At 41.8% G+C, this 23,765-nt stretch overlaps 4 protein-coding genes across 4 annotated transcripts; 2 read left to right on the top strand and 2 right to left on the bottom strand.

Annotated features, from left to right (window-relative positions):
• Nucleotides 1-69: 69 nt before the first annotated feature.
• Nucleotides 70-8,315, top strand: LOC119719112 (tRNA-dihydrouridine(47) synthase [NAD(P)(+)]-like). Its single transcript, XM_038188432.1, has 12 exons — nt 70-164; nt 1,691-1,860; nt 2,149-3,091; nt 3,243-3,395; nt 3,678-3,794; nt 4,002-4,067; nt 4,710-4,820; nt 5,657-5,753; nt 5,893-6,019; nt 6,256-6,343; nt 6,876-7,057; nt 7,456-8,315. The coding sequence occupies exons 2-12, from the start codon at nt 1,700-1,702 to the stop codon at nt 7,526-7,528; spliced, it is 2,118 nt and encodes a 705-aa protein (XP_038044360.1). The 5' UTR covers nt 70-164; nt 1,691-1,699; the 3' UTR covers nt 7,529-8,315.
• A 361-nt stretch (nt 8,316-8,676) lies between these two features.
• On the top strand, nt 8,677-14,220 carry LOC119719114 (26S proteasome non-ATPase regulatory subunit 10-like). The gene is made up of 8 exons (XM_038188433.1): nt 8,677-8,846; nt 9,634-9,712; nt 9,926-10,050; nt 10,652-10,710; nt 11,310-11,421; nt 12,260-12,331; nt 13,730-13,808; nt 13,978-14,220. The coding sequence occupies exons 1-8, from the start codon at nt 8,718-8,720 to the stop codon at nt 14,094-14,096; spliced, it is 774 nt and encodes a 257-aa protein (XP_038044361.1). The 5' UTR covers nt 8,677-8,717; the 3' UTR covers nt 14,097-14,220.
• A 595-nt stretch (nt 14,221-14,815) lies between these two features.
• LOC119719115 lies at nt 14,816-18,612 on the bottom strand. Its single transcript, XM_038188434.1, has 2 exons — nt 17,727-18,612; nt 14,816-17,233 (listed from the first exon to the last, which is right to left on the bottom strand). The coding sequence occupies exons 1-2, from the start codon at nt 18,285-18,287 to the stop codon at nt 17,030-17,032; spliced, it is 765 nt and encodes a 254-aa protein (XP_038044362.1). The 5' UTR covers nt 18,288-18,612; the 3' UTR covers nt 14,816-17,029.
• A 1,804-nt stretch (nt 18,613-20,416) lies between these two features.
• LOC119719116 lies at nt 20,417-23,118 on the bottom strand. Its single transcript, XM_038188435.1, has 2 exons — nt 22,602-23,118; nt 20,417-21,602 (listed from the first exon to the last, which is right to left on the bottom strand). Exons 1-2 carry the CDS (start codon nt 23,085-23,087, stop codon nt 21,405-21,407), a joined length of 684 nt encoding a protein of 227 aa, XP_038044363.1. The 5' UTR covers nt 23,088-23,118; the 3' UTR covers nt 20,417-21,404.
• Between the last annotated feature and the right edge of the window lie 647 nt (nt 23,119-23,765).

The following is a 23,765-nucleotide window of genomic DNA, read 5'->3' on the forward strand; positions in this document are numbered from 1 at the left end:
GGTGTAACCTATCATTGACGATCCTATTCCGACCATGTGCAATGTTAATGTTGTGCATGCACATGTGTATTCGCAGTTGTTGCATGTCGTGAGCTAGATGTCGTTGTGAAGCTTGAAGTTCAGTCGATCGGTCATTTTTCTGCAGCTGGCTTTGGCTGTTTTAGGTGACATTTTAAGATTATTTCCAAAATGATTATTGATCAATGAACTTGGAATGAACCATGAATAGACATAATGTTGCAATTACATATGGAATCGGGAAAAGAGTTTCATACCTGTGTCCTGGATCACTTGTCTGTGCACAAACACTGGACTTAAAAATTTTAAATGCTCAGAGTCAGACTCAGTCATGTCAGTAAATGCTTCAATTAAAGTTCAATATTTTCCCGGAAAGATTCCCGTATCTGGCCATCACTTATTTTTCCCTTCAGTGACCTATCACTATATCAGCCATCAGGAAGTGATAATATGTCCTAAAATTTTAAGTAAAAAGTCAAATTTTAGCAGGGAAAATATTGAGTATTTATCTGTATCTGTAGCGTACTGCAAGCAAACTCCACTATGAGATATACGGTTGCAGGCGCGTGGTGGCTGATTGGCTGATTGGCTAATATTTACTGAGAAAACACTTAGAAATGTTCAGACCAGTCTCATAGTGTTTGTGCACAGGGTGTCAAGCGATGGCCAGATATGGGAATCTTTCCATTTTCCCTAATTTTGACTTCTGGAAAGAATTCAATCAATATGTGGACATCACTAAATTTTCCTTGCAATTACCTATCAGCCACCACAAAGCGATAACATGTCCTAAAAAAAGTCAAATTTAGAAGGGAAAATATTGAAGCATATGATATACTGAGAGAACACATGGACTTTTTCATACCAATCTCAGTCATAGGTTTGTGCACAGGGTGTCAAGTGGGTTCCATCTAGCTTGAGTAACTCTAGCCCCATAAATGTGGCCTATTTACTGAACTACCTCCGTAAACATAGGCCACACATCCACATGTACAAAAACGTGTCGCACTTTGCCAAATTTTGATTTTCACATTTAGGCTTAGTTTGTAGGGTTTTTTTGCTTTAGAAGCATACTCACCCTCTTTATAGGCTAATCAGAAAGTGCTGCCTTTTTCAGATGTCTATTTTTCGTGAAATTTCCAGATTCATTTGCACACGTTTGCGTATCAAAATTTCAACATGAAATTTCACAAAAATTTGACATCTGAAAAAGGCAGCACTTTCTGATTAGCCTATAAAGAGGGTGAGTATGCTTCTAAAGCAAAAAAACCTACAAACTAACTACTAAGCCTAAATGTGAAAATCAAAATTTGACAAAGTGCGACCCGTTTTTGTACATGTGGAAGTGTGGCCTATGTTTATGGAGGTAGTCCAGTAAATAGGCCACATTTATGGGGCTAGAGTAACTCCAGCTGACATGCTCATATTCATTCACATGTGAATGAATATGAACATGTCAGCTGGAGTTACTCGAGCTAGGTTCCATCAAGGATTTTCCCTGTCAAGTGATGTCCAGCTAGGTTTGAATTCTTTGCGGCTGAGAGATAGGTTACTGTAGGGAAAACTGAGTGATGTCCATGCATGGAATTCTTCCCTGGGATCGGAATATGTATGACAAGAAAACCAGTCACAAAAAGCTAAACTTATCTGATTTCCTTTTTGACGTTGACAGATTTCAAACATGGAAGAAAGTGGTGCTGGACTTGGCGCGATGGAAGAGAGCACGGAAGACCCTGTAACCGAGCTGATGACACCTTGCGAGGAGACCCTTCACCCAGAGGAGAAGGCGAGACTGATGAAGCTGCTGAACGAGAGACAAGGAACGGCTAAAATCAAGACGGAGTAAGGGAGCTTTTCAATGCTGGAGCATGGGACATCGCATTTCAATTGGAATTGTGTCTCTGTTCAAATTTCTGAATAAATTTACTTCTTATTTCAGTTTCAAGTTGTAGAGTCTGTGCTCTTTAAATGTTAGATTTGGGGGATTGCTGGGATCTTTTGTTTCTTCTTGTACTTTGTCAACACATGTAGTATACAAATAATAAATGTTTGTGAGTGCAATGGTAAGAATAATTTCAAAAGGTGAACCAGACTTTGACATATATCGTTTATTGTTCCAATTTTTCCAAGTTTCATCGATTTTGACAAGATCCATTTGAAGTATGGCCCTATGAGCTCCGATAAACCCCCTCAAAATGGCGACAGAGCCAACAGCGATGTTTCCAGACAAGAAGCGGACAGAAAGGAACCGCCGCAGAAGAAACTCAAGAAGACGAGAGGGATGAACCACAGCCGGCCTCGGAATAAGTGGGTGCCCGTCTCGGAAAAGCTCTGCCCGGCGATCATGGGCGGCGAGGTGTGCAGTTACGGCGAGAAGTGCAACTACTCGCACGACATCGCAGCGATGGGCGCCGCCCGACAGCCAGACATCGGAGATCGCTGTTACAATTTTGAGATGTTCGGCAAATGCCGTCACGGCGTGGTGTGCCGATTCGGGGGCTCGCATATTACGGAGGACTTCCAGAACGTTGTGGACAAAGAGAAGGTTAAGGCGAACGCCGGCAAGTCGATCACGGTGAACAACCTGCCGGTCGATCTGAAAACCCGGCTCCGAAAGAAAAAAGAAAAGTTTGAAAATGCGGACAGGTTCTTGTCCCAGTTGGGGACAAAGAAGAAACCTTCGAAGCAGAGTGATGGTTCTAAAAGTTTGAATACTGTGCCAAAAGCAGCTGGCGACATTTCGGTGTCCTCGGACCCAACCAAGCTTTCTACATCTGATGAAGTCAATCAGAGGGACATGAATATTCAACAAGAGGAGACCGCCAATCCGAATCAGGTATCAGAAAGTGGGAGTGTCCTGATAGATGCTTCCACCAATCAGGGAACAGATGTCGCTGCTCACACCTTGAAGTCTCCACAGGCATCATCCAGTCAAAGCGGAGACGGTGTTTCCATGGCAACACAGCAACCAGCCTCAGGCACGGTAACAGACCAAGATGTCATAAAAATAAGGAAACGTGAGAAGAAGCAGTTGAACGTGGAAGGAAAATCCTACTTGGCGCCCTTGACAACGGTAAGTATGAAACATTTTGAAAATCACAATTTATTTGAAGAAAGATTTATGATAAACATTTCTGATCAGAAATTTACAAAAAAATTTTGACTGTCTGTGACGGTTAAAAGAGAAGGAGGGCTAATGTTCCATTTTTCCCCTTTGATTCAAGGTTGGTAACCTTCCGTTCCGGCGCGTCTGTAAACGTCTAGGTGCGGACATTACGTGTGGCGAGATGGCAATGTCTATCAATCTGCTGCAGGGCCAACCGTCCGAATGGGCCCTGCTCAAGAGACACTCCTCCGAAGATTGTTTTGGGGTTCAGGTAATAATTTTTACTTTTTGTATGTAATGGTGTTTGGGTAAGAATTTAACATTTTGTTGTTAATGGACTGATCCATTAATGGACTGATCCATTAATGGACTGATCCATTAATGGACTGACCCATTAATGGACTGATCCATTAATGGACTGATCCAAATTTACTTCAAATTCAGCAGCACTATAACATTTAGCCTTGATCACTGTAAAGTGCCTTGCTCAGGAACATCAAGTAGTGATTTGAGTAAGTGATAGCTCGGGTCTTATTCTGCTCATTTTTTCCAGCTTGCTGGCTACTTTCCAGACACCATCACCAAATGTGCCGAGATGATCAACACGTACTGCGATGTGGATTTTGTGGATCTCAACGTAGGCTGCCCAATCGATCTGGTTTATCAGAAGGTATCAAAACCACACATGGAAATTTGCATAATTAGCATAACAACCAAAAAAGCAGCAAATCACATTTAAAAATGGCAAGACGAAAATAAGGTTAACAAAGTACATTGCATTTATATGTAACTCGACTCTGCTAGTTCTTGACCAAAATGCATTGAGTGCAGGGTTACAGTTGCGACTTGACCTGTGACCTTTGTTATCATCTTGCAGGGAGGCGGAAGTGCGCTGATGAGCAGGGCGGGCAAGTTTGAAGACATTGTCCGAGGCATGGATGCAGTGAGTTCATTCCAAACATTTTTGACGACTTAGCAACCTGTCATTTCATTTCGCAAAACTCCTATTAAAAAAATTGTAATGTGAACAACTGTTCATGACAGCAGCTTTAAACTGCAACTGTTCTCATGTCATCGCTTGTAAAAAAATATTTCATGGACATTGCTTCAGTATAAACATGATCTGCATCTAAAGTGCGTCTGATATTCATTTCAAAATATCGTTAGGAGCATTGTTTACATGATAAATAAAGTAGAACAACATAATTAAAAATATGTTAAGTAACAATTTGGGATCTTCTCGTTTGTTGAACAGATTTGTCAACACCCCTGTTTGTTTATTTTGCTGTCTGTTCGTGTGTTGCTTTTGGGCGAATTCCGTAAATTTGGACGTACATATCAGACATTATAATGAGCTGCTGTTGGAAAAGTGGATGTGATACATCACTAATAATGTGACATCTGATGAGTAGAAAACAATTACAGACCAAACTAAGGTACCACCACCTTAACGACTTTGTACATCATGTGGTTGAACATACGCATATAATTATTTTACGGAATTACCCTTTTACGTAAGCATTTTTCATAGTTACGATGTACTCCTGATGTCATTTCTCCTGTGTGTTCGATTTACTCCCTGCAGGTTTTGGATGTCCCTGTGACGGTGAAGATGCGTACTGGCATATCGGAGAAACACAACATCGCCCACAAACTCATTCCAAAGATATATGACTGGGGGGCTTCCCTTGTCACGGTATGCTGCAAAGAAAGTTTAATTAAATTGAGTAAAGTAGTAAATAAAGCCTGGTATTAGCCAATATGGCCCATCAGGCCAGCATTTATCTCTGATTTCAGTGGCATGAAACAATCAGGAATATTTCTATTCCGAAAATGGGATGCTAGTCCATCGCAGGTTAATCCCCGGCTAATACCGGTACCCATTTCTACTCGTGGGTGGAGAGAGGCAAGTGGGGGTGAAGTGGCTTGCCCAAGGACACAACATATGACCAGCAGCTGGATTTGAACCGCTGACCCTCTGATCTGATTCACAATCCCTGAGTGATTCCCTGCTTGTTTTTCCCAAGTTTGTAGCATTGCTAATGTTGCTAGCATCACGACTTAGGCGTGATCCCTGGCTATATGGCATATACAGGTTTAATGCTTCTGATTAGCATCCATTAAACAAATACATTGACAAAATGGGGAAATTTATGCCAACATATAGGGTAGGGTACCTAGCACTGCCTAACAATAAGCAGAAATGTTGTGCTAAAAGTAGACGAAAATTGTGCTAACCTTAAACACTGCTTTCATGGCATAGATGTGCTATCGGTTGCGTGCACATGGAGATTTCTGTTGTGACGTCACTAATTTAAGAAAGTTGTTCCTCCGGGATTAAGCGTGCCTTTTCTGTCCTCACTGCTTACGGTTTCCATTATATAGACATAAGCTCGGTAAGCAGAACTTGTGTGCTTAGCAGCGCTATGAAATGGGGCCCAGGCTGGTTTGACAAATAATGCGCAAAGACTGTTTGAAAGTTCAGTTGAGACCAAGATAAACGTGATGTTTCCCCCTTCCGTTTCTCTGTAGTTACACGGCCGCAGTCGTGAGCAGCGCTACACCAGAACGGCAGACTGGAGTTACATCCGGGAGTGTGTTGAGATTGCTAAGCCCCACCCCCTCATAGGTAAATGCTTCATGTAACAACTTTCAAAGCCTCCTAATCCTTTCATAACATAGGATCATTTGCATACATAGGTGATAAAAATCTGAATAGTATTTAACATATTCTGTGTGTTTGGTTTTTTTTTTGTTTTTTTTTTAAGGAAATGGAGACATCCTCTCGTTTGAAGATGTGACAGCCCACTTAGAGAATTCCGGTGCTGCTGGAGTTATGATCGCAAGAGGAGCACTGATCAAACCGTGGGTCTTCACTGAGATCAAAGAACAGAGGTGGGTCATGAATATTCATGGTTGGAAAAGGATTTATGTAATGTAATTTGGTAGTAATAATGAATATGCATGATTTCAAGATGGTGAAGCAAATTTAATTGGATGATTGTTATAAATATTCATTTTGTGAAGAGCCTCCCTGCTTCCATGGAGGTTACTTTTGGAGTTGTTGGATAATGATGGCAGAAGATTTGATTATTTCCGACATTTTTCTTTGTTTGATTTTTTTTCTGTAGACATTGGGATATTTCAGCCAATGAGAGACTCGGCATCCTCAGGGATTACACCAATTACGGCCTTGAACACTGGGGCTCAGACACTGAGGTAAGGTTGTATATAAGACCTAATGTGATTGGTTGTTATAAACAAGGCAACAGTTGTCATTTTGAGTTTACAGAACACTGACAAAAGATTGTTTATAAGGCTCAGTTTGATTGGTTGGATGGTTGTGAATAATTGGGTACAGCACTAATGGCAGGAGGGAACACTGGCTTGGTCAGATAGGTGATGAGATTGTATGAAAGCCATAATTTGATTGGTGGATACAATTGAATAGAATGATTATGAACCAATTATATCATTCATAAGTGTTTGGCTAGGACAGTATGGTGCTGATATTATCTTGAGAATAACATTTCTTAGTTGATAAAGACGTGATAAGGTTGAAAATTAACAGTTTGAGAAATCTGACATTTTTCAATTTGTGTCTTGTGGTTTCTGAAGTTATGTAAAGTTGCGACTATTCTGTTAATGTTGCCTTCAGAGTTTGTTGTGCTTTTCTATCACAGTTGGCATTCAAAGCTGAAATGATAATTTTGTCTTGTCTTCAAATTTTTTTTCTGGCTGATCTTGACAGGGAGTTGAGAAGACGCGCCGTTTTCTCCTGGAGTGGCTGTCGTTTCTCCACCGTTACATCCCGGTCGGCATTCTAGAACGACTGCCCCAGAAGATTCAGCAGCGGCCGCCGTACTACATGGGACGCAACGACCTGGAGACGCTCATGTCTAGTACAAACTGTGCTGACTGGGTCAAGATAAGGTGAGGACAGGAACCAGCTAAACTGGTCCCCTGATGATCATTATACAAAATCCATCATTGTATTTGAAGGCTGAAATTTTTTGGTACATTTGAAAATTGCATATTTTTTCCAGATGTTGAATTTACATTTGCGTCGAAATGATATCGTTATAATTTTCAAATGCATTTTGTGAATATAACAGGTTCTTGGTCATGGGCATACAATGTGAAGCCTGCCCTCTGTTGGTGATACAAGAGAATTTAGGAGTGTTAGACATCGACGTAGATGATATTCAAGATTTATGTTTTTCATTAGCAGGGTCTTAAATTGACGATTTCGTTTTTTAAATTGAAGAATTTATTTTAAATTCATCTTTTTTATTTCATGAATATCTGCTTCTTTTTTTTTACCTCTCTAGTGAGATGCTGCTCGGTCCGGTTCCCGATAGCTTCCAGTTCCTGCCCAAGCACAAAGCCAACTCCTACAGTTAGTGGGGGTCAAGGAACCAGTCTACTGAAAATGCAATCTTTACTCTTCCTCTCATTGTTGGGTGATGCTGTGCCAGTTTCCTGTTTTGTTCCAATTTTCTTCTTCTTTTTTCTTTCTTTTTTGTTGTATTTCAGATGGAATTGAGACAATTTATTCATATTTAATTAATGTAAATAATATGTTGGCATTACACAGTCACCAATGCAGCCTGATTTCGTAAAAAAAAAGGGAGTATGAAAATAATATATTTCATTACATCTGAGTGCTCAATAGATTGTTATACATTTAAGTTTTTTTGATTGAACTAGTGCATTGAACAAGATGTATGAGGCAAAATGTTTCTGGTCTTGAAGTTATTAAGAAACCACTTTTTTTTGGTGACAGCGCCTCATTTTCGGTGGTATCCATGACGAAAATACAAGTTTATTTACTATTACACCAGGATGCTGAGTTTGGTTTAGTTACATAACTTTGTTAAAATTCATTTGATTGTTTGCAGGCATTTGAGTTAAAGGTAAAAAAAAACACAGAGATGCCACTTTTCAGGTTTTAACCTGAATTCAGGGGGTTTTTTTCAAAAATGTGACAAATTAAAAGTGCTGGATTTGGTGCTGAAACATCCAGAAAACACATTTTCGAAAGGGGTAAGGGTGGTTTCAAGTTTTTTAGTAGCATTTCAGGCTTTATATTGGTGGCATCTCTGATAAAAGTATGGTTTCAGAGAAATCTGCAAAAGTGCAGTTGAGCAATAAAAGTCTGTTCATTTTTTAAATGAATAAACCGAAAATGTGTTGTGGCGATGTTTTCCCCCATTTGTGTAAGGGATTTCAATGCTGTGCGTGATCAAATACAAAATGTTCATGCACATGTAGTACCCGCGTTGTCATATCGGTGGGGGCGGGCTTCAATGTTAGCGGTACCGAAATTTTATTTTTTTTCCCCATAACATCAGCCTTAGGGTAAATTATTGAACTCTTTCAGACATTGTTCGGAATCCATTTTCAAAAAGTTGGTGTTTTTAACATTTTTATCGGGTTTTTCTGTATTTTTATGTTATTTGAGTGGGTGGGGGTGAAAAAAGGGGCTTGTTCTAAAAATAAGCACGACTAGGCTATAGTGCGCTTCACAAGCCGGATTCTCTTCAACAGAGGGCGCACCTCTAAAAATTCCATTAGCAGCGCAAAATTCAAGATGGCGACCCCCGGTGACGCCGTCGCCAATAGCAATGAATCTGTCATGCAAGACCTGCAAAAACAGCTGGCTGTGGCGAAAATCAGCGTGCCCGAGATGTCAACACTTGCACAGAAAGGCAATGAAACGGTAAGGAGACCTAGGTTTAGAAGATCTTCCGAAGATTGTGTTAATTTTTCATGTTTTTGAAGTGCCAACATCTGTCGTGCGTTGGCATGGCCATGGTTAGCATTGCCGGTTTGCCATTCATTGCATTTCTTTTGCAATGATTGCGGCGATCGTGTAGTTACGGGCCCCTCTTTTATAGTGTCGATCAAGAGTCAAGGGTGTTGTTTTATCATTCAAAAATGACCTTTTCAACCTACAGGCTACAGCAGACCTCTCTCAGAGTCTCAATTTTACAACCGAATTCGGAATGGTTCTCGCCTCGGCTCAGGGACTTAAATTTAATTTTGCCTTTAAAAAAAATCATCAAAAGGCAATTGCAAAGCCAAGATTTGTTAAGGAGTAAAAAGATGAAATCTATTCTAACATTACTTTTAATGAGAAAAAGAACTTGATTAATAAAAATTACCATAAAATTAGGCCCAAAAAAAATTTAAAATCTCAGATGCCGTCCTAGAACCTTCTCATTTCTGCGTGCTAGTCCAACATTATTAAACCAAACAAACAACAATGTGATAGGCCTATATAGTACTTTAGTAGATTCACAATTAAAAAAAAAAAATCAGATGATAGCAGTTGAAAATCGCCTCTACAAAATATTTAGCTGCAGCACATTATCATTTGTATACACCTGCCAAGCTTGCACTTGCAGTGGCATATTTAAGTGGGCGGGCGAGGGGGTTGTCATCAGGAGGGGGTAGAAAATAATACACTGCACTGTTGCACTCATCACTACTTTTTTCACCCACAGCTGGTAGAGAAATTCCTGTCAGAGAGTGTTGAAGTCCATGGGGACTCGGAAAATATTCGTCAAAGCCAACTTTACATCGGTAAGTTTAAACTTATCAGCTTAAACGTGTTTAAGTACTCCTTTCATTGTTGATGCAGTGTTTAGGAAACTGTTGTTTCAACTAGTACTGCATATTAAATTCTAGATTGTTTTGTATTAGTACTCTTGACTTATTACTAGCTTTCAAAAATCAGAGAGCGTTCGGATCAGAATTGTGGTCTGAAGACATTTTTCTTTGATGTTATTTGTTAAGCTGCTTTCTGGGGGTTTCACGATGTGATCAAAACGCTCATCCAAGCTGGCGCGGATGTCAACTATCAGAACAAAGACACCTTGTGGACTCCGCTGCACGCAGCTGCATTCCAAGAACACGGAAAGGTTAGTAGTTGACAAAGTGTCTTCCTTTTCCCCACGGCAGTGTGGAACACGCCGTGGGCTTTATCTGCTTATGTTGGTTGGTTGGTTGGTTGGTTGGTTGGTTGGTTGGTTGGTTGGTTGGTTGGTTGGTTGGTGGACACTTTACCTGGCCATATATTGTATTCTTACAACTCAAGTATTACAGCTTTTCAAGTATCACAGCTTTGCAAGTATCACAGCTTTGCATTTGAGGACCAGTTTTGCACTGTTGCACTGTTTGCACTGTTGCGCATGCGTCTAATTTGCATACTTTTTGCATATTAGATCACGCCCCATTCCTTTTCGTTTTCTTTACTCTCGAGGTACCGGGTGCACGGACGGTACCGTATAGCCGTCTTTACACGTTACCCGGCCTCGCTGCTACCCGACCGCCGTGGGTTGTACCACTTGGTACTTGTTTCATCCTCTGATTCATTGTTGTCCGCAATTTTTTACTCATTCTGCTCGCCTTCATTTCTCCTGTTTTGGCCACACATCCATGCGGGGGGATTGAGGGTACTCTTTCTAGGGAGCGGATGCTCATCGATGACACCCATAAACATCCAAGATTTTCTTTTTACAGATCATAATGATTCTTCTGGAGAATGGTGCCAAGCCAGAAATCCCAGACAAGGAAGGAAGGTTAGTTTTATTACCTATCCGAGAAGCCCAGAAAGAAAATGCCAAGTTCCAGGTGCCAAAATGAAAGTGCAAACACCAGGGAAAAGTTCCATGGAACCAGAGAAAGTTCTAGGCGTTACAAGGAAAGTTCCGTGTCTGGGAGGACCATTCCAGGTGCTAGAAAATGTTCCTGATGCTTGAAGGAAAGTTCTAGTAGAAAAGGAATGTTCTATGTTCCATGTGCCAAATGACAAAGTCTAGTAGGGGAGTGTGGCCTAGTGGTTAGGGTTTGTGACTCATGATCAGAGGGTCTGGGGTTTGAATCCAGCTGTTGGTCATTTGTTGTGTCCTTGGGCAAGACACTTCACCCCACTTGCCTCTCTCCACCAGGAGTACAAATTGGTATCGGTGTTAGCTGGGGAGTAACCTGCGATAGACTAGCATCCCATTCAGGGTGAAGCGACACGTTCTCAGTCGTTTCATGCAAGTGAAACTGGAGATAAGCGCCGGCCTAATGGGCCACATTGGCTCGTGACAGACTTTACAGTAGAATTCAGTGTTGTCAGAGTGACTGTTCTTGGCTAATAACTCTCAAACCTGTCCACATTTTTATTTTACAGGTCAGCCAAAGACTTTGCGTCAGCGTCTGATAAGATCTGGTCCCACTTTGCCGTCCTAGGCTGCAAACGGACGTCGAAAATAGACCTCATAGAAAAGGGAATCATCAAAAAGGTATAGCCCATCTAGCATCTGAAGGGTTGACTGGTAGTGGCCAACCTTAAAGAAATCAAGCTTATTTAAGTGTTCGGTCAGTTGTTTTGTGGTCTGACGATCTTAATTTTGGTGCTTAAAATATATGAAAAGCACATTTGTATTAATATGTATTAATACGTGGAATATTGTATTAAAGGTAGAGTACATCATTTGTAATTGATACATTATATTAATTTGAAGCAACGAAAGTGCTCAAAGTCTAAAGAAGGGTGCTCAACAACTAACCTGATGAAGTTTCAGCTCAGTGAATGCATGTTTATTCTGAGAAAACAATATTCTAGGATCTTGATTTCAAATCAAAAGTTGGCGAGTCATGATTTGAATCGCGTCCAGAACATTGTTCTCATTCGGCCTATTGCAGCTACGCGATGCCGCGCATTCAGCCTATTGCAGCTACGCGATGTCACTAGCGATGACCTGATCTCGCGTCAAGTCAACGCTTACGCGTACTCATTCACGGCTTCACCGAATTAAAAGCGAACTACTAATGGAATATCTCTGAAAAAAATGCGTCTTTAGAAATGGCCTTCTTTCATTGTTTTCTTCAAAATGACAGTCTGGAGATGTCGGAAAGAATTCTTTCACAGGGAGTTTAATCCTATTAATATCTTTAAACCAGGTATACTTCAGTTACTTTTTGGAAAGCTGCAAATGATGGACTGTACCTTTAAATCATTGGTCGTTTCAAAATGTTAAAACAAACAATGTAAAAGCAGAGGGTTGGCTCGAGATTTTTCCGGAGAGGTCATTGAAATTTCATCTAGTAGCCGTAACCTTTTACCTTTGACTTGAACAGGTAACAGCGCCCCCTTCAGCATCAAGAAACACCCCTTCACCTTCATCCATGATGCCAGGCGGGATGCGTATGGTGAGTCCGTTTATACTCGTCATTTTTTCCCTTCCGATTTTAAAATTGTTACGACGGACTTCAGTTTCCCAAATTCTAATATTAGATTTTGCATGAAAGTGTTGTTAATTTGACTCTTTACGTCTCCTTCGTACCAACATTTTGAAATCAGGAAAAATTGGGAAAATGGCTCAAACTTGATTTATTTAAAGGCTTCCTGGGATGATTTAGTCTGATGAACGCATTTTTTGCAACGTTCTTCTCACCTATACATGTATGAAAACTATTTGGCATTCCTTTTTGGATAATTTCATTGAAAAGTGCACTTCTTTAAACATTTAACAATTGTCCATGCTTTTCAAGACAAATGAGGGCGCTGTTGCTGTGTTGCCATTTCTTCTAACACACTGTTCGTTTTAGGGGGTTTTCTGATAAGACTGTGAACCTAAAAATGTGTTCATTGAAAACAGTTGTTAGAATTATTTTTCCTGGTCAGAACTATGAACAGAACGTAAAAAAAGTTAAATGGTTAAATCAAGGTTCAAATTGAGGTGTATGTTGAAGAAAGTGGAGAGTTCTTGGCATTTTCCCGCATTTTCTGATAATTTGAGTATCTGTCATTTCCCTACGTGCGAGTTTATTTTACCAGGAAAAGATTAAATATATTTACATTGCATTCCTGAGCCACAAGAGTGCCTCAATGTATGTTAAAAAGTTCAAGGCCTTATTATTTGTTGAAATGCACTGCTTTTGTCAATGGAAATTTGTATGTATACCTGTTGTTCTGTTTGTCCCAAGGTTTCTGCATTTAAAATGCACCTTTGAAGTGGTTCTGTGCTCCAATGGTTACGGCATTCGAATGTGGTTCATGGGTTCATGGGTTGGCGGGGAACGTGATGCTTTTGTTCTTGGGAAAGACACTTTACTACAATTGCCTCTCTCCACCTAGGGGTATAAATGGGTACCTGTGAAGGCAGAGACCATATTGGGCAGATCTCGAGCTGCTGCAGAAAAAAATGGTCTTATTCCTGATGAACAGGGATAACAATTGTGAAGCGCTTTGAAACCTTAGGCATAAAAGCGCTATGCACCACAGAATCTTTTGGATTTAGATATTTTTTTTAATGAAAGTTGCAGACTGTGTTGCAAAAAAATGCTGTTATCGGGAAATAGTTATTTCTGTTCTGTGAATAATAAAAATCGTCCAAGGTTTTTGCTCATATTTTTGTTATTGTGGGTTAAGGGGACAATAAAAGATTCCTGATTTTTTGGACAATTGAGTGCCAGACAAAGAATACAGAACTGCTTTTTAGCTGTTATCTTGTTTCCTTCTCGTGCAAAATTGGGTGGTTTGCATGATTTGAAAACATAGGAATTAGAACGAATGATTTCAAAATTTATTTCCATCTTGTTTTTCAGGCATCATTGTCAAGGCCTGGGTCAGCCTATGCTATCAGGCCAGATCCATTTGTCAAAGCCAAGAAAAATCCAAATGACTGTAAGTATTATTAACTGAAATTGGCTAAAATGTTGAGTTTATATATATTTTGGTACAAAACCTGAAAAAGCTCAAACCCAATAGCAGTGCGCTGAATTTAATTCTGATGGTTTTTTTTGTGTGTGGTCTTTTGGGCTTTGTGATCAGTTTTGTTTTGGTTTTCCAACAGCATCTCAAATGTTCGCAGCATTAGGGGGAGATGTGTTAGCGGACGAAAAGCCACCAACTACGGATGGAAAGACACAAGCGCAATCTCAGGACCCATCTTTCTCCGTCTGGAGGAATTAGTGAAACCTTGTTTGTTAGGATGCGTGTATTTCCAAATCTGTTTTAAGTATTGGTTGGTCGTAGTAGGCATGTGGCCACAATGGACTGGTGGATGCCATGGACAGTGGCCGCTATGGACAGTGGCTACTATAGACAGGTGGCTAGAATAGGTAGGTGACCACAATGGACTGATGGATGCTATGAGCAGGTGGCCACGATAGGCAGGTGGCCGCTATAGCCAGGTGGCTACTATGGACAGGTGGCCAAAATAGGCAGGTGGCTGCTATGGACAGGTGGCCAGAAGAGACAGTGGCCACTTTCAACAGGTGGCCTTAGTGGCCAGAAGAGACAGGTGGCCACAAAGGACAGGCGGCTTCCATGGACATGTGGCTTCAATCAGCAGGTGGCTTCTACGGACAGGTGGCCACAATGGACAAGTGGCCACTGTTCGGAAAGGTGGTAACAACGATGGTGGCCACTAAAGACAGGTGGACAGGTGGCTTCAATGGACATATGGACACTTTGGCCGGTGGTTGTGCTGGTAAGTTTACCATAATGCGGAAGTGGACCTTGTATAGTATACCATAGCTTGAAGGTTCAAAACCCAAGTGGGTGGTCCTTCAAAATTTCTGTAAAATATGTTTGTGTACATGTATTTATTAAATTTCAAACTTTTAGATGAGTTTGTGTAGTGTGTTTCGTGAACAGTGTTGAAAGAATAGAAATATGGAAAAGTGGCACTCGTTGCATTTCACCAATTTATTTATTAAAAAAAAAGTCTGACTCACATACAATTCGTTAAAATAAAAGAACACAAATTTGTCGGAATGATGACTACATATTCCATTGGTAAAAGAATGTTGCATCCTGACGCCACTTTTTTCATCATGTATTATCTCAGTGGGATTGCAAACGTGTTGAGAAGACATGAATCTGGTACTGAGAAACATTTCCAATTTTGGTAGAAAATACTTTGAAAATGCATGCAACTCTCTATTGACTTTGTACGCAACCAAAGAAGTGGCGTCTGGACACTACATTATTTCTTTACATTGTTAAATTGACAAATAATGGTTGGATGTACCCTGAAAATGTTCACCTGTGTCATTAAAGTTGCTATATTATGCCCAGTGGACTCCCGTTAATACCAAGTCAGCTAAACCTAGGCAAAAACATGTACATTTATTAGAATTTAAGAGCAGCGTCGGTCCCTTCCATTGTGCTCATAATAAAATGCACTGTCGTGTCCACAGGATTTAATCAGATTTGTTTTGTGATAGCTTGTTTCAACGAGAGCTAACGGAAAATTAAAGCATTAGTAAATTAACCATGTATTTAAAAAGAACTCAGTTTTCAGTTCGCAAAGTAAACTTCTTGTGACATTTAGAACTGAACTGAACGTCTGAGTATTACGTAAAATGTATAAATGATTACGCACACCGAACCGTACATATTAAACATCAAATTGTAGATAGATGCAAATTGACAACTTGAAAATGTTTGCTCTGAGTATTAAATATACTACACAGTAAAAAGGTTTATAATTATTAAACTGTATATAGGAGAGTACATATAAAGTTTGAAATAATGAAAAAGTGGGTACATGTATTTTAATGTTGTGTATGCGTGTTCTTGATACGGAAACGTGTGCAAACGAATCTGGAAATTTCACAAAAAATAGACATCTGAAAAAAGGCAGCACTTTCTGATTAGCCTATGAAGAGGGTGAGTAAGCCTAAATGTGAAAATCAAAATTTGACAAAGTTCGACATGTTTTTGTACATGGTGGAAGTGTGGCCTTTATTTACGGAGGTAGTCCAGTAAATTGGCCACATTTATGGGGCTAGGCCTAATCATGTTCATGTCTTGTTTTCCTAGTTCAACTATATTTTCTCTTCATTTTTATCCCAACGTCTGTTCCCATACTTGCCCATCATCGTTTCCTCTTCACCGTCGTTGACTTCCTTAACCATAAATTCTCCACTCTGACATCTTTGTGTTGTTAATGTTTTCGAGTCGTTTTTTTTGTCGAGTCCTCAACTGCATATGACTTGTGAATACTACTGGAATGGTGACCGCCATTGCTGAAATGGCACAATGCACCACGCTCACTTGCGCGCATGCCACAAGCGTTCATAAGACGCGCGCGAGTGGCTTGAAAACCCCATTGGCATGGTCAAAGGAGCACCCAGTGCGCGCGTATACCACCTGCTCATTGTAAACGCGCGTGATGCCAAAAGCGCGCGTGTAACTTTGAAACCCCATTGGTCAAAGGAGCACCGAGTGCGCGCGTACCACCTGCTTGCGAGCGTCGCGGTGATACCACCACATGCAGCGTAGTATAAACGAGTCCTGTTTATGACGTCACGATTTACTATGTTTTGTTCCCTGCCCCCAGCGACGACTTTTACACAAATTGCACGTTCGGGTCGAAACAGGACCTAAAAAACAGCTCTCAAAATTACCTTTTGTACTCATTTCATGACAGACACAATAGTCGTGTTTATATCATTACACCATTAGGCTACATGTACCCGAAAAATGACGGGAATGTCTTCGAGCATTCCACAACCTCTTTAATCATTAGTGAGTGATATACGTACATGTACACCATTCCGTGACTATACATGCTTATAGAGGAGGCCCCTTCAATGGCGAAAGCACTGCAGCTGTTGTATACAAAGCAATTGTTTATTGCCCATGACGGATAGCATCGGAACAATCAGCTGATACAATGCTTTTTGCCATTGAAGGTGCATCCATGAGTGTATGTGTTTACCTTGTATAATGTATACAACACAGAGGCGAAGCCAGGGGCACCCCCTCCCCTGGCCCCAAGTTGCCCCTCCCCTTTGAAAATTACATTTTTGTCATATTCGTGACCATGGTTAGCGGATTTAAGTCCCCCCCCCCTCGCTTTATAACATCCAGTCCCCCATTCATCATCACATAGCTCATCCTGACATTGCAACGCAGCAACGCACGGTAACGTAGGCCATGTCGAAATCGCTGGAGGAGCCGCCCGTGAGAATGATATTGCTGAGGTTGATGAACAATGCTGGGATATCAGTACCCTCGTCGTCCAGACCGCATGAAAAGCCTTGATCCATAGCTTTCTGGCAGGTTTCCTTTAAGATCCACTGGTTCTTGTCCCCGGTCTATGTAGTGGTAAAGAGAGAGTGGCACCGCTTTTAATTTTTTTTTTTTTTTTTTTTTGGGGGGGGGGGGGGGGTTGCGTGCGTGTGTACCCACTGCCTTATGAGGTACCGGAACAATGGCAGGTACCCCACAAGGCCATTTTGTGACCTTGTGGGGAACTAAATTGGTACCCCACAAGTTTTTATTACAAAATAGATATATGGATTTTACTCAAAAACTAGGAATTTCCAAGGTGGGGTGATTTGTCGCAAATGGAAGAGTTTTAGAAAAGGGATATTAAGTCCGAATTTCAGCCCAGGAAATTAATTCTGGTTCAAATGAGAGCATTTTTAAATTAGTGCGCGACATTGCAAAATTTAGTACACGAGAACAAAGGGAGTACCCCACTTCTATGCCTGTGTACTATGTGTGTGTCAGAAACCCATTATTTCGCACTCTCGTTAAATACTGCGTCATATGCAATCATAAGCAATATTTTGAATAGCGGCCTACCTGCGCCAATTGGACCACGTGACCAGAGGGCGTGTTTACGAGAATGAAGGGCTCGGTGCTTTGCTTCGCCATACATATCCTGGGAGACGTTTGCCGACGGCGGCGTCGTCCAGCTGGTGTGGATTCGGGCACGCAAGTACTTGAAGTAGGACTATTCCTTTGTACATTAGGGACACATCCGGGTGGGCAAACAGAGCACCGAATGCCGACGAAGCTCGACGGAGTGCAGTCGAGTTCCCCTGCTTGCTCGAAAGTCTCCCGGCTCACCAACAAATCGGGGTAATTTCTCAAGATCTGGAGCTCCTGCTGCCGAGTCAGCTTCACAATGGGACGCTGGTAGGAGTCGTTGTAAAGCAGATGCGGGTTCTGCCGGAGATTAAGAATGAAGTCTCTGTTGTCCATGACTTGTTGGACTTGACTCTGGTTCAGAGGAGTGACGGATGTCGCTGAACACGTTGGGCAGCACTCCGAACGTCCCTCGGCTACCATAGAACCGATACCAACAGCCAGAAAGAGTGATGCAGTCAGAAACGCACGTTGTTGCCGATTATACAGATTCATCGTGGATAGGTAGGTGTGCGCGGAATTCCTTGAATCAAGGTTTATTTTCCAGTAGTGATTTTGAAGTGTATAGGCTAGTCACTTTTAAATGCGCAACGGTTGTTTTTGCGTGTCTGTATGGTGAAACCACAGCGTCAATCCGTTTTGGGCGTTACCGATAGCCTATAACCCAATTTGCATATCCATGATAAAGTTCGGTCAGACGTTTACACAATGTAGACCGCCAGCAAAAGGACGATAAAGCTTACAACAATGCACAACACTTGTACAGGTTTCTTTAAAAAGAACCCAATCGTGACCTGAGCTTTCAAGTGACGTGAATCCATATTGGAAGAGCATTTTTTACCCGGCCGAACAAAGTGAAAAGCTCGACATACCTTTTATTAGCCAACGTAAATCAAGGCTTAGTCATGTCCGTTTTTTTTCATATTTGGTGTTTCGAAACCTCGGTTTATTTGTGGTCTCGACTCTGGGAGTAGTGATCAAGTACATCTAATCCTGAAGTCAAAGATAACAGCATTTCCACTTGGTTTGTACACTGAAAGCTTGAAGAATTAGTAATCTAAGGTCAGAGCTAAGGCCGAATCGGAAACGAAATCACCGTTTCAATACCCCCTTTGTAAAATGGAATTTGGAGGCTCCTCCTACCCAGGAAATGTACATACGGCAACCACCGAGTACCGGTATAAAATATCTTTAAAAAATTGAAGCTATAACCACTGACCTCTATACTACTGGACTACATACTGATTTTACATAATGCACCTTGACGATGCCACCAAATCCGCCATCTTGTTACCCCAAAATATCGCTCTAGGCCTAAGATGTACGGGTACATTGATCTGCGGTTAAGATTTTTGAACTATTAACAAGTCTTATTTTCGCCGGCTTAACTCTAGCTCTGAAGAAGAAAAACTCCACTGATACCAACTACTCTGTAAACAAAGTGCGTTTACTGCGCATGAGCCCAGATGGCAGCGGTGGCTTCAATGCGTGGGCACCGTCAGCCAGTCCAGTTAGTATACAGAGGTCAGTGGTGTACTGAACAGTGACGCGATTGAAAATTATGATATCGGTGACAATGGAGGACAAATATTCTGGTGGAAACTTGGGGCTCCCCCTGATCGAGGTAGTGAAAGCACTGTATTATTGTATGCATGACAACCCTCAAACTTTTGTCAGTTTCATTGCGTTATGTGTCGCAAAACTGTATGGGAAATGTAAGCAAGGATTATCACTAACCGTTACCTTTTGAGCCTGACAGCCTGACGGTACGTTTACATTTAACTGGTTGGAAACTCGAAAACAGAGTTGTAAATGCAAAATATTTGTTTCTGTTGTCATAAACGACTTACAGATCAAACTTATTTTTTAATGCAAGATCATTTTAGAATACTTCTATAAAATCGTTTTGCAACTCTTAATGTACAATACAACTAAAACAGCAAAGTGTCTGCGATGCTGCTGCCATAACATTTGACGCAAGACGGCAAGACAGATAGCAAGACAGACGGACAGACAGACAGACACCGTAGGATTTTTTATTATGGGATGTCTGAGGAATCTCAACCTAGGAAACGTTCACCAAAATCTCCCTCGTAATTGTGCAGTCCAGCATAATTCTAGCGAATTATGTGGTAATGGTTAACAAAAAAATCGCTCCCCGCCACAGCTCCCCCCCCCCTCACATTCCCATCACTGTGAACAGCGCCCCCATTAGTCAGGCCTGATGCCGGGGGGGGGGGGAATCGTATGGCTACCTTCCACCGTCGGGAATAAGTTGTCATTTCCCCTCCCCGCCCACGAGCATATCCGTTCATTTCGCTGAACATCGTTGGTGTAGTGTCGTGGATACTGCACTGATTTATAATCCGTTGGTGTGAGATCAATTCCCGTTGAATTTTTTTTTTTCATTTAACCAATTTGTGGTTCGGAGGATTTTTTTCAAGAGAAATAAAGTCCGGGAACCAGACTTGCAAATCAAAGTGTTGCAGTAGTATACGCACATAGCGAATTAGTGGTACGGGGAAAAAATCGCTGACAGGGAAGAGGCCAACGAGGTAACACATTTGTTCGACAGGAATTCTTAAAAACAAATTTTTATTTCAGTTGTAGTTTGAAGTCTCATTAGGAATGGCAATATTAAACAAAAATAATATAAAAGAAAAAACTGCAATAATAATATCAAAGCGTCAACTATTCTTCTCATAATCAGTTACGAGTAAGGTTTCTTTAGTTATTTCAGTTGCAGTTTGAAGTCTACTTCATGGCAGTAAATCAAACAAGAATATGCATGAAAAAAAACAACGGCAATAATAACATTAAAACGTTAACTCATCTCATAACATTGGTGTAACGAGTTAGGCCTGAATAAGCCTCTGTACTAAAATGACGTCACACGGTTTACACGTGCACTTTCCTATGGAGCCAGTGGGGGTACGTCCACCGTCCGCTGAGCACCATAGGAAAGCACACACGTAGGCTAAACAAAGTACGACGGGGCTTATTATCTTCTTAATCTCTTCAGTTATCTTCTTAGAATACTTCTCGATCTGCCTTTCTGAACCATAACAGAATAGCAAGTAGAACATACAACCTGTTCGCAAATGTCAGTCCTATTTCTCAATGACGTGTCTGTGTTCAAAAATAGGCTACCCCATTCAAAACCTGAGCATTGGCCTGAAAATCTCCGCCCTGCTGCACGATGCAGATTGTGCTTTTGTTTTTCAATCCCTATCTGATTCTGTGGGCTTTCCCTGGATTATTTTGTGGGGCTTTCCTCCAACCTCTAAATCTGAACATTTCTTGAGTCTTGTCTCTATGCAGGTGTCTCCAGGCTTGAGAGCTACAGTGCTTGTGCACTTTTGGAGAAGTTGTCAGCAGAAAATTTTACGAAAAAAAAAAAGCCTACAGTAAGGTTGGTCCTGGACCATTTTGGTCTAAGGTGTCAAAATATGATTTTGTTTTTGTTTTTTGGTGGGGGAGGGGGCGAAAGGTGAAGCTCAAGCAAATATAATTCAAAAGTGGATCTATCAGTTCATGAAAGTGGTGCAAAGAAGACCGTAGGCTTAATTCCCGGCTGGAACCAGCCTGAAAATAAAATATGAGTTAGCGCTCTCACGACGAAACCGCAACACAGCAGTGAACGACAACGTAGGCCATGTCGAAATCTGCGTTGGTGCCTCCGTTTGCGAGGATGCCGCTGAGGTTGATGAAAAGCGCCGGTATCTCGCGCTCTGCCAGGTCGCAGTTCATACCACCGTCGCTCACGGCGGAACACGTCTCTTCCATGATCCACTGATTGCTATTTGTCAGCTGGGGGGAAAAAAGAAGAAAAGAAAAAGCATTGTAATTCTGGTTCCAACACAGGAAAGTATAATTGGAGTTGAAACCGAGGCTCTTGGAGCTACATCACTTCATGCCACCGAGGACCTTTTCTGTTTTAATCCTCATATAACAGGAGACAGGACTAAACGCCCTCGGTTTCAGACCCGAATTCAAACGACAGGACTGAGGCCCTCGGGTTCACTACTGATTTGGACTTGAAACCGAGGCTCACGTTGCAAGGCCACTTTATGACAATGAGGACCTTTTCATGTTTTAATCCTCCAAACAAAGACAGGACTGGGGCCCTCGGTTTTACTGCCGATTTTGGACTTTAAACCGAGGCTCACGGTGCAAGGCCACAGCATGACACTGAGGATCTTTTCTGTTTTAATCCTCATAACAAAATGCAGCACCGATGCCCTCGGTTTCACTGCTGATTTAAAATTCGTCAGTATTCAATTATTGATTCTGAACGACATTCACTGGAAACCTTTTTCATGCATCTGACATAGTATTACACAGTGGGCCGGATTTAGCCAGTTATAGGGTAATCCATGGATTACCCCACATGTAATGGCCTTACCATATAGAAAGCCACAGCACCTCCACAACGAGTTCAAGCATGTAATACCCCTTCCTGCTTTTAACAATTTTTGCGGACGACAGCAAACACTTTTTTTTTTGCAAAATTAAATCAACCATCCCCATCCTTTCCCCTGCCCCCAAACCTTAATAAGTCGCTGATGATTATTGATGAGTGCCGTCCTATGATAACCGTGTTCTATTCGTGTGCCATGGTGTTCTTGGGCAAGACACTTTACTACAATGGCCGGGGTTGAGACCGGGTTACACTGCTCTCTAACTACTATGGACAGAAAACCGTTTCATGACCTGATGAACAGAATAATGCTTTGCAACCGCGTGGTGTAAAGAGTTAGCACCACTGTGGTTATTATTAATGAGACGAATTATGGAATTTTTTTTTACCTGTGCCAGTTGAACGACTTGGCCGTTGGCCTGGCGTGCCAAGATGAGCGGTTGCGATCCTTGCCGTGGCGCGCAGACCCTGCCAGGGAGATCTCTCCGATGCCGGGCGATGACCGGCGGAATGACCGGCGAAATGACCGGCAGAGTGACGGCCTGCTGCTTGAACAGCTGAGGGTAGCGCTGGAGCAACTGGCGCTCCTGCCCCTGTGTCAGGGTCACCACCGGCCGTTGGGAGACTTCGCTGTGCAGCAGATCGGGATTGCTCTGGATGGACTGGATAAAATCACTTTCGGCTCTGACCTGCGCAATCTGACTACTCTCCAGGGAAATCGAGCAAGGCAGCACAGGCAGTGACAGAGGGCGGAAAGTCGGTCGCAGTAGCCGCACTTGCGAGCCACCAGCCTGACCCAAACTCTTTGCTACCAATAGCAGAATGGACCAAAGTAGCGCTAGGTTAGTCATACGATCTTTGAACTTGATTTTCATCTTTTTTTGCCAAAGCAGTTCCCGTAGCTCTTGGAAGATGTACACGTCTTTGAATTTCTTCAGTGCGTGATCAAACTTGTCAGTCTAATGCTCTGATTATGAACCGAGCTCGATCTTTTATAGAAAATATCAGAGCGCAGTGGGGTGCAGTGGCCCGAAGGGAAATTCCATGATGTAAAAATCACATTTAAACCTAACTGAACCCGGTTTACTAATGGATTTCCCAGATTGAATGTTGTGCAATTTGTGCAGAAGAACCCTACAGAACAAAGAGCTATACAGGTCCTATTGTTCGAGGGTTTAAATATGCCTAATCCCATATCCACGGTATTTCCTCCTCGATTGCGACATAATCCGACTCTGTAGCTGAATAACATATTTTCCTTATATGAGTTGGGGACCCCCTCCCTCCACGGAAGCAGACAACAAACAAACAATCCCAACAGACAAACAAACCAACAAAAACCTAGCATGATATCAATTTAGAACATGGCCTCACGGTTTTCCCCAGCTACTCGCTTCTTGCGCAACACTAGCTGACAAAATGTCATTTCTGAGTACATTCGTTTATTTTCATTCAAAAAATATTCAAAGAACCTTTTCATGTAGCCCGATTTCCTCCATACACGCATGACAGCTCAGGTAACAATGCGGTGCATGGGTGCAGGTGGCCGCCTC

Source organism: Patiria miniata, unplaced genomic scaffold (genome assembly GCF_015706575.1).
Source record: "Patiria miniata isolate m_02_andy unplaced genomic scaffold, ASM1570657v1 HiC_scaffold_8, whole genome shotgun sequence".
NCBI classification, from domain to species: Eukaryota; Metazoa; Echinodermata; class Asteroidea; order Valvatida; family Asterinidae; genus Patiria; species Patiria miniata.

Excerpts from the sequence above, each read along its gene's own strand:
- LOC119719112 (XM_038188432.1), top strand. The coding sequence starts at position 1,700 with ATGGAAGAAAGTGGTGCTGGACTTGGCGCGATGGAAGAGAGCACGGAA. Across the intron at positions 4,068-4,709 it reads TTGTCCGAGGCATGGATGCA|GTTTTGGATGTCCCTGTGAC; the intron begins GTGAGTTCATTC and ends TACTCCCTGCAG. Across the intron at positions 5,754-5,892 it reads TAAGCCCCACCCCCTCATAG|GAAATGGAGACATCCTCTCG; the intron begins GTAAATGCTTCA and ends TTTTTTTTTAAG.
- LOC119719114 (XM_038188433.1), top strand. The coding sequence starts at position 8,718 with ATGGCGACCCCCGGTGACGCCGTCGCCAATAGCAATGAATCTGTCATG. Across the intron at positions 8,847-9,633 it reads CACAGAAAGGCAATGAAACG|CTGGTAGAGAAATTCCTGTC; the intron begins GTAAGGAGACCT and ends TTTCACCCACAG. Across the intron at positions 11,422-12,259 it reads AAAAGGGAATCATCAAAAAG|GTAACAGCGCCCCCTTCAGC; the intron begins GTATAGCCCATC and ends TGACTTGAACAG.
- LOC119719115 (XM_038188434.1), bottom strand. The coding sequence starts at position 18,287 with ATGAATCTGTATAATCGGCAACAACGTGCGTTTCTGACTGCATCACTC. Across the intron at positions 17,234-17,726 it reads ACGTGGTCCAATTGGCGCAG|ACCGGGGACAAGAACCAGTG; the intron begins GTAGGCCGCTAT and ends ACCACTACATAG.
- LOC119719116 (XM_038188435.1), bottom strand. The coding sequence starts at position 23,087 with ATGAAAATCAAGTTCAAAGATCGTATGACTAACCTAGCGCTACTTTGG. Across the intron at positions 21,603-22,601 it reads AAGTCGTTCAACTGGCACAG|CTGACAAATAGCAATCAGTG; the intron begins GTAAAAAAAAAT and ends TTTTCCCCCCAG.